This window comes from Montipora foliosa, chromosome 3, assembly GCF_036669935.1.
Source record: "Montipora foliosa isolate CH-2021 chromosome 3, ASM3666993v2, whole genome shotgun sequence".
Classification (NCBI taxonomy): domain Eukaryota; kingdom Metazoa; phylum Cnidaria; class Anthozoa; order Scleractinia; family Acroporidae; genus Montipora; species Montipora foliosa.
The window spans coordinates 8,253,282-8,263,281 of NC_090871.1; the positions used below are offsets into that span (position 1 = coordinate 8,253,282).

At 36.4% G+C, this 10,000-nt stretch overlaps 1 protein-coding gene across 2 annotated transcripts in view; it reads right to left on the bottom strand.

Annotated features, from left to right (window-relative positions):
* The window catches only part of LOC137994452 (BTB and MATH domain-containing protein 36-like), a 12,025-nt gene that overhangs the window by 299 nt on the left and 1,726 nt on the right, over window positions 1–10,000 (bottom strand). Inside the window, exons 2-3 of one of the 2 annotated variants that reach the window (XM_068840027.1) lie at window positions 1,335–1,580; window positions 1–380 (exon numbers count right to left, since the gene is read on the bottom strand). The exon at window positions 1–380 is cut by the window's left edge and continues 299 nt beyond it. In XM_068840027.1, coding sequence (XP_068696128.1) covers window positions 1–380; window positions 1,335–1,580 — 626 coding nt within the window. The remainder of the gene's footprint in view (window positions 381–1,334; window positions 1,581–10,000) is intronic. The other variant, XM_068840028.1, reaches the window with a different exon arrangement.

Below are 10,000 nucleotides of genomic sequence, written 5' to 3' on the forward strand. Positions count from 1 at the left end.
ACGGCCGTCTTCCAAACAAGACCACAAACAGCACTCCATCAAACCGATAAACTGAGGGTAAATTCCCTTCACAAACGTTTCTAGTCGTTGATTTCTATTAACGAGTACACTTTCTAATATTTCTCTTTCCAAATATTGGTAATCATCCTGCCCTCGGATGTCTGTTAGTTCCATGTTTTTGATCAGGCTGTAACATTGTGCTCGGACGCCCTCAAGCCTTCCATCTTCTCTTATAGTAGCTGTACAAGTTGCCAAATAGAGGATGTTTATTACATTTTTCTCAGATTTTGGTTCACCCCGCAGCACTTTCACGCATGTATCTTCTATTCCCTTGACTTGGTACTCGTCAGCTAACTTTAAAAGATGTCCCACTTGGTTCACTAGAACAGGCAAGAAAAATTATAACAGGTGTAAACCCCGTCAGACAGTCACTCTATAATTTTCAATTTGCTTCCCGTCTCACGGAAGCCCCTCTTACATCTCAACGACATCCTGTCTGTTTTTTTTTTGTGTGTGTGTGAATAAATGCAGTGAAATAATGTGGAAGCTGAAATAGGTTGGGATAAGTACCCCACACACCTTTTCTCCTTACGGGATTCCAAAAAGGGTGCTTTAATCGTTTGGAGCGTAATAGACTTCTGCTTAACCAGGAAGACAATATTAGAATATTTGCCTTGGCACCCAAAAACCTTTCAAAATCCCCACTAGCAGTTTACAGGGCAGCCCAGAATGCATTGAAGGGTATTTAATTTTCTTTTTACTTGAAATAATTTCACTAGTTTCTTTTGAAAATCACGACAAGTGCACGCATTTAAGCAAGCCAATAGACCTAACCCAATTCAAGTCTCTCGGGGCTATTCTTTGTGTGTTGCATTTGCATGATAATGTAGCATTCATATTTAAATGATATGAAAATACTTGGAACAAAACTTTTTATTCTTAACGGATTTGAATTGGGTACAACATTGAGTTAGCCGAAACGGTCTATAGTAAAGCGAAGCAAATCTAGGCCATTTCTGAGTTCATGTCTGCCTCCTCTTAAAAGCGAGTTTAAGTGCGAAGTTTTCCTTATGAAAATTAGTTTTCATTCATATGTAAAGTAGAACTAATTACCATCACAAAAACTTCGCACTTAGACTCGCTTTGAAGAGGAGGCAGACATGAACCCGGAAATGGCCTAATAGACGGCGCTCAGTGCGAGTAAACAAGTGTGACTGAGTGAAGTGTTTTTGCGTCTGACTGGTGTAGAATGAAGCATGACACTTTTTCATGTAAGCCAATCGTCAGTTATAAAAATTCCAAAATGAAAGCGGTAACGTTATGTTTATACTAACAAGTGATGGCATCCATTTCTTTCAAGTAGAGTAGTTTTAAAAAGTCCAAAATCTCATCAGCGTTTTTCTCTGGCAGTGGGATCTCCTTTGCCGTTGCTTCTGTGAATAAAGCAGAATTTAGCATTGCCTTAAACACAGGGGAATGGAGACTCAACAGTTGCCGATGAACATGGAACTTCTCCTTCTCCACAACAAGAATTACGTCACTTCCTTCCCATGGTTCAGAAAATGGATGCTTGTCAAACACTGAAAGCAACAGAAAAACAAGTAACATTTGGGAGTTTAAGCAGGGACAACGGCAACGTCAACGATAACGTCACTCCTAGCCATAACTGAGCGCATATAGAATCTCTTAGATGCCTTAGTAACAAGGTAATCTGGTCAGAGTTTTTCTCTGTCCTTGTGTGGGCCCATTTCCATTAGTAGGGCTAACGCTCTCATGGTTCATATGGGGTAGAAAACTAGCACTTTTCATTACACTCTAATCACTGAAGTGCTGCACGGCCAACATTTGTAAAACGTAACCCTTCCTTGTACTTGTACATTTTCTTAGAGGCCGCGAGTGCCAGACCGGTGAAAGACTGCGACTTGAATCAAGCTTCCTGTTCTTCTCAAAGTGAAACCAATCCAAATGCTTTACAGACAAATGAGGAAGAATGATTGGACATATTCCTCTGCAAATGGCTTCTTGTGCAATCAGATTTCTTAAGAGGAGAACCAAAAAAAGCCAGTGAAATCAGGAAATCAGTTAATTTTCTGTAATCTGTATAGACAATTAATTCGATTCTTTTAAGACTGATAAAATACAGTGTATGTGCATTTTTTCTTTATATTATGTGTTCTATTCATGTGCATAGGCGATTTCGATAAAAAACCAGACACTTCCCACTGAGAAAGTTTTGTCTCCTGTACATGTACTTCCCAGAAATGCGATGTTACAACACCTTAGTATCCAATTTCCGCCCTATTATCTGTCAAGTATCTGTCAAGTGGTCGCTTACGGGAGGTCAAAAACAAAAGAAAATTTCAAACTTTTAGCTCTAAAAGTGGTCGCGCTCGCTTACGAGAGGTGGTCGCTTACAAGAGGTCCCAAATACAGTGATTTGACTCGGAAACTTTTAGTATTTTGGAAAACTGGTCGCTGAGGAGAGGTGGTCGCAACCGGAGGTTCGACTGTATACTGTAGGTCGTGGATGAGAATCGCTCAACGAAGACTAATAAATCTCCTGTTGGAACTCTTGTTTACTGTTCATTATTTATTATTCATTACCTCTGTCGACCTAGTTATGTGATAATTGCACTGATCCAGTGAACATATATTTGAGTTGCACAGTAATTATTGAAAGTTTGATTGTTTCAGGAGTTTAGGTCTACCAATTTTTCTTCAAAATCGGGGACAAATTGTTTGGATACCCAATATAAAACAGTCAGGTAAAAAAATGTCGTAAATACTCTCAGTTTTATCAGGAATAATACACAAACACCGGTGACAAACAGAGTATTTTTTTGAGTAATTAGAGTAGAGTAACTTACTCAGACTATTAATTTTTCCTTAGAATAATTTTTCAAGGCACTGACGTCGCATTAAATCTTTCTTTCCTTTTTTTTATGTAGAGTTGCCTGTTGAGACTGCAATGATTTTTTTTATCGGAAAAACTAAAAGACGATTGCATGACAGAAAAACTGAGCATTATTCCTGATAAAGTTAGATAAAAAGTTAAACGAAATTGAATCACAACCTGGACAATATTTGTTTCTTTACATATCAGTTTGTGTTGATAACGCAATGATGAAGCAATAATGTTCCTATTAAATTTATACATATATAGTATGCACAGTCAAACATCGATTATTCAGACGTTAATTGTCACAATTTTTTTCTGGTCAAAATTTGTTCGTCAATGTTAATTAATAAGGATGAAAAATGCTACTTTAAAAGCGTGTGTCACCTTGCTTTTATTCTTGCTACTTAAATACACTTTCCATCTGAAACTCATTGTTACAGGTAAAGCACTGAAGATGATATGAAATTCTGACTCCGAGCAGTTTTGTCGCTTAGTGAAATCCTATGCTATATTGCTAGTTCAGCCTTTGCATCGATTTATTGCGATCTTCTCTCTGTCGTTACATTTATTTGCAAATAATTTTCCAAAATCACTGCGATCAGGTTTTTTTCTCCTCATTTGGTCACGACGAGGCATAATTTAGATTTTCTCTTTCCTGACACTGCAAATCAAACAGTAATTTTCATATACGATTTTTTGTCGGAGGTTCCCTTTATTTACATATCCAGTCTGGCATCTAATGCAATATGATTGGCTTATTCGGAGCATGCGCCTGCAAGTAATTCAGGACTCTCTCTTTTCCCGCCTGGGTTCCAGGCCCATTTTCAGGGCGGAGTAAGAGGTAGTCCCGGAACAGGACTAGAATATCCGTTGGCATAAAAACAGCTGACACCTCGGTCTTCTGCTTGTTTATGTTGCCCCCGGTTTACACAGTTATAAACGTGATATAAGTACAAGCATAAGCATAAGAAAATAGAAATGATTCCTTTTTCTTATTCTTATGCTTATGTCACTCCCGGTTTACACAGCTTTTGCTTATTCTTATGTTTATGCTTATGCTTACGTCACAGTGTAAACCAGGCTTAAGTGTTAATTGTTGGTTTTCACTCACGTGATCAACAGCCATGTTTTTCAACGAAAACAAAAGAAAACGTTTGCATAATAATAGAGTTCAATTCCCAGATGATTGGGTCGGGACACAAATATGGCCGCCGTTTCTTTGTATAGGGACACAAACATGGCGGCTGTGACGTCATGTGAAAACCGAGAAATGTTTGCCGGGAAAGAATTGTTAGAGACGTCATGCATAATAGTACAAACTGACTTGCAGCATTGAAAGTTCAGCGGGAGGATGTTATAGTGATTAAATAAAGGAATCACATGAGATCTGTATGGAACTAATCGTATAAAACGAAGAGCACGTTTTTGTAAGATTAGCAATTTGTCCGGGCCAGGGGCCCGTTTCTCAAAAGTCCCGAAACTTTACGGGCCATTTTCGGGAGTCACAATTCCCTTTGTATCTCAAGAACGGAGAGAATTTAATTCGTCAAACGATACAGTTATTTTTCTTTCTGCTACCTTGAAAACATGTTAAAAGATCGGCTTTCCAAAACAAGCGGTTGGCAGTTTCGCAAATGACTTTTCGAGCCCGAATAGTTTTCGGAACTTTCGAGAAACGGGCCCCTGGTTTGAGCAGCTTGGCCCGGGCCGGCGGGCATACAGCAATACCATAAGTTATGTAGGGCTGAATTAAAGACCGGTATATGCTTAGTAAAGTATCAGCACAGTGGAAACAACGTGTCTCAATCTTGAAATAATTCCAAGAGATTTGCTGATCTTTCAGGAGATAAATAATATATATCTGTTGCGATTGACTTTCTGTCTTAAATGCAGTAAGTACTCTTGCTTTCTTCCATGGGCCACGGGGTATTTATATGCATACTCTTTTATTGATTGATTTATTTATTTATTCATAACAGCTTTGTTTGCAAAGATAGACATCGCAAAAAGGATGTTGCCAGGGAAGAACTGAATCCTCATATACGACAGCCCCCCAAAAAAGATTAGGATAAAACAATTAATTTTTATATACAAATTAAAAAACTACTGCGTCACATTATATAAATAACTTCTAAGACCTTTCTTAAATTTACTTACAGAATTACAACGAACTAAATGTTCTGGCAGGTCATTCCACGTATTAATATACCTAATTAAAAAGGAGAATTTATAGATGTTAGTTCGAGCATATGGTGTCCAAATTTTGTAATCATGAGTAGGCCTGGTACGACCTTTCGAAAACATGTACATAAACTTTAGAAAAACCATTAATAAACTTAAATAATTGGACTATACTAAGAAAGTCACAGCGAGAGAGAAGAGTGATGCTGCAGCCAGGTCTTTTGATGTATTATTATCATGGCCTGATGACTTGTAACCAGAAGCTAAAATATAATAGTTCAAACGAAAAGGTAGAAGAGAAGCTGAGCTTCAAGAACAGCTATGAGAGTTTGCTAGCAATCCTTTGGCTCAGGGCATATCATCTGATACAGTGTATGTCAGCAGTTGAGAAGTGGTTTGTTTCTTTTCTAACCACCCCAAAAATTTCTAACACATGCAGCATGATTGACAACAACGAAATTCAAGTTGATTAGTACATTCAGTTTTAATAGTGTGAATCGATAAGAACTGTGAAAGCCTAAAATTGTGCCTTTTTCTCTCTTTTAAAAAAGGAGTTAATTGTATTAGAGTCAATCAAATTGTCATTGCCTGAGTGTAGCTTCATTTTGTTCCAGTCACGTTGTGGTTCAACCAATGAGTGCACAGAAAACAAGTATTGTGTTACAGAACATAAAACCTGGACCAAAGTAATATCATGAAATTGTTACTCACACTAGATCACAAAAATGCAAACACACTTATCAGAAATCAAATACATGTATCTGGCATGAGCAGCTATGATGGATTTAAGGTTGCCTCTCATTCCTTAAGAAAGTGGAGTGAACTCTGGTATCCAATCAAAGATTGCAGTAAAGCAAAACCAAAGCAAACAATCATATTACTTTCAGCGTTCTGTTGTAAACCTCAGGCTTAATAAGTATGTAAGACATTTACCTAACCTTAGCTCTTTTGTTTTATTATAAAACATAATTTGATGTCAAATGCTTTAGGGAAACGTTAGTGAGACCTAAAACGAATGGCTACCCCTAGTCTGACCTGCTTTATCAAATAAAGTATTTATGTACGTACCAAACCTACAAGTGGGCTGAAGTGGAGATAGTATTATTATTGTTGAATTAAGGCAATTGAATGAAATGCAATGCTATTCTTCAGATTTTTGTTTGACCTACAATCAAAGGTTTTGCGATGTGGATTGTTACCAGAAGGATACATCGGAAAAAGTTTAATGTGATATAAATCAAAGTTTACCTTTTTGAAAGACTTTTTTGAAATTAGTTCGAAATATGATACATTACCGCATCAAAAGAAATTTCAAAAAAGCATTTAGAGATTGCCAAAGATAATTTTCTGTAAACTCTAGTTCCCTGTCCTCATTTGACTCCTTTGTTTCATTTTTTCTTCTCTTTTTTTTCACAGTACATGTAGCTATCATCAGATTCATGTACAACCAGCTTATAAATTTTTGCCGCTTTATACAACACCATGTTCAATGGAGGGTACTGAGACAATATTTGGGCTGGGAAATGGAAATTATAACAATAATAATCCCCCCCCCCTCCCACCTTGGGTGCCCCTGTTTTAAGGACGGCACCTTTGTAATTTGACTATAAGAAGCATGCATGCATTATTGCATGTTGTAATGATAACTGCAAAATTTTTTGGAGATTATTGGACCTGGTAGAGACTACAGCTTCCAATTCCTGTAACATACATTTATGTTATGTACAACTTTTCACTAGGTTAATTATTGGTTGTTACTCTGTACCTTAAAAGTATGTACATCATCACGAAAGCAATGGAATTTCACCTGCATACTAGGTTAACTTCAAGAACAAAAAATTAATTAATCGAGTTAAGAGCTACAGCTGTATAAGTATTATAATGTCAGTCACATCGCATTCCGAACTACTAACAGTAGAAGTGATATACCGGTATTAACTGTCGCCATAAACACCTCACAGGGCATTCTCTTTTTGCATTGCTTGGCATTGATAAACTACTTCATTGGCTGTGATCCCCTGGCTCTATCATTACAAGCCGAACATTAAATTTTTTGAAGTCATTTAATTTTAAATACAAAGGAACCTCCATTAAGTGGCCAGGTCCCTCTATTAAGCGGCCATTAATCAAAGTCCCAAAATAATTGTAGAATAATATTGTAAATCAAACCTCTGTTACGCTCCCGTGGACAACTTTTAGCCGTCCCGATGAGAGTTCTCCTATTGTTTTCACCTCTATTAAACAGCCACCAAGAGTTTAATACACTTAGTTTGGCTCTTCCTTGCAAAATGTTTTAAGATTAATTATGCACCTGGAATGCAATGTTTCAGTTGCAGACATAGCTTCCTTTTCTGGTTAGAAAATCAACTCAGTAAATATGCCATAGTTTAGCTATAGACTGTTCATGCTAAGTTGGGAGAACCTCATCTCAACATTTTGAGAATTTGTTTTTCTAAGAGTACTGTATTCTTGTTTGGTATTAGAGCTGTCTCTTCCGCGAAAGTTGTCACAAGCCTCTAAAGGTGTTTGTTTTATAATAAGGTGATGTTTCTTCTAACGATTTATGCTAATTTCAGGCGAACCTCTTTTAAGCGGCCACTAGCCGTTTCCCCGAGGGTGGCCACTTAATAGTGGTTTCATTGTACATGACTGATTTGAAGCTCTTTTGCCACAAGGGATCATTTTATCAATTCTCAAAACCTTTTCTCTTGATTACATATTGATAGTCAGAAAAAACTAGGATTTTGCCATTCTGACATTCTACCATTTTGACTCCATTACATTGTAATTTGGTTGTTTTTCTGGTTTTAATGCCTGTCAAATCACTGGTCGTATACCTTGTGCAAAATAATAACTGATTTATAATGTCACAATTCTAACCGCAGATAAAAGGATGTTTGACAACTTACAGAAATATTCCATTTACAATCGCCTGTAAAGGTTTGACTACATGATTGTATAGCATTTCAATGCTTAAAAAAAAAAAAGCTAATGAGATAGGTGACTATTGAAAATTCTCTGTGCTGATTTGTTTTTTAAATGGCCACCAGCCATTTTGTTCAGGTGACAGATGATAAAATTTTAAGTTTTAAAGAAAATGCATACTTTTCAGTATGTAATTATACTTATATTCACCTCAGGCTTGGTGAATATAGGTGAATAAAAACCTTACAATAACAAAATACTTCATTTTATAAATGTTGTAAATAACTACAGCTATAAGTTTTCAATGGCAAGTTCATTTTGTTAATAATTTCCCTTCAAAACAACAGTACAGTGCAATTCAACGCAATCTATTTGATGACCTCATCTCAGTCAACCATGGGGAAAAAAATCTTGTACTCTCTATGCACATAACTCGGAGATCCAATCCACTTAAATAGGGAACGGCACCACAGAAAAAAGGCATGGCATATTCATACGTAGTATTTGCCATGAAGTGACCCTCTAATTCTGCTCCAGGTCATCCATGAGCAGGCTCACAGAAGCCTTTGATTAAATGTATGCATCTTTTTACTTTCATGTGAATTTTGGATTTCATCATTCGTAGTTACTAAAACATGGAACAAGTCAAAACCACCAACAAAACCAGCCAAAACCCCCCAAAACCATCCACAATACACCTTAATACGACCGGTTTGTATGATATTTGCACACAAGGCCGTCGGTGTGATGTTGCGTGACTGTCACGTTGGTACATCTACATTTATTAATTGACAATGCTTTTGCATGAAGCCAATATAAATTAAATAAATTACAATATCAGAAACACTTGCAAATTGTATATAGTGATATATTACAAATTCAAATCATAAAATTATTGCTTAATAAAATAATACAAAATACATACATGTATGTAAATGAATAAGAAAAAATAATTATAAATAATAATAAAATAAAAATAAAAAATAAAATAAATAAAGAAATAAATACAACAATCAATTATTTCTAATAGCTGAGAAGCAGAGATTTTTAAATAATGAAAAATTTGTACTAGTGCGAATACCACTTGGTAGAGAGTTCCAGTCCCTTATTGTCCTTGGATAAAAACTATAAAAATAATAAACGTGATTGCAACTGGCTTAAATAAATGAATCATTAGAAAATGATCCAGTAAAACGCTGTTCAGGTAAAAAATAATTAGGTATAGGCAATGCAATCGAATTATTAACTGCTAAATAAAAGATATTCAATCGATGGGTTTCAAACCTATCCTCTAAAAGAATTCTACAATCCTCGCCAAAAATCCTTGAAACACCCCCTTCCTAGAGTGCACAGTGTTGAGATAACATTTTACTGTACAGTTTGACTGGCTGCAACAACATTGAAAAAGGGAGGGGGACGAATACGGTGCGAGAATGTTCAAAGTGTTTCAAGGTTTCTGTCGAAGATTGTGTGAGTTGCAAAAAGCCATCTGGTTAATATCAGACCGTGTAATTTATTGTTAAGTACCGGTAGTTTCCGTGAATAGCCCAGAAAGACTGCGATAGCTGGAAAAATCTTGCTGTAACTTTTGTTTGACGCAAGATAGGAAAAATATTACATTTTCTAAATTTCGGCAGAAATAAATAGCAAATGTTATTTTCGGTCTTTAACAATGACATGAATACAACCTGGCCACAATAGTCACGCATAGGAGAGTTTTCTTTTTTTACTCAGACATGAAGGTTAAGTGTGATCAGTCACACATTTCAGTGAAAAAAGCAAGTATGGTGTACAATAGGAAAACATCGGCGGAAGAACCAGCACTCATCAGATTCTTGGAGATGGAAAAAAGGTATTCTCTACGAGAAATTGCTGCAAAAGTCGACTGATCTGCAGTAACGCAAGTGTTAAAATAATATTATTTAACAGTCGTTCAACGCATTCGTGATCTCACGCAAATGTCATCCACAAAAGAAGAGGAAGGCCAAGAAAGTT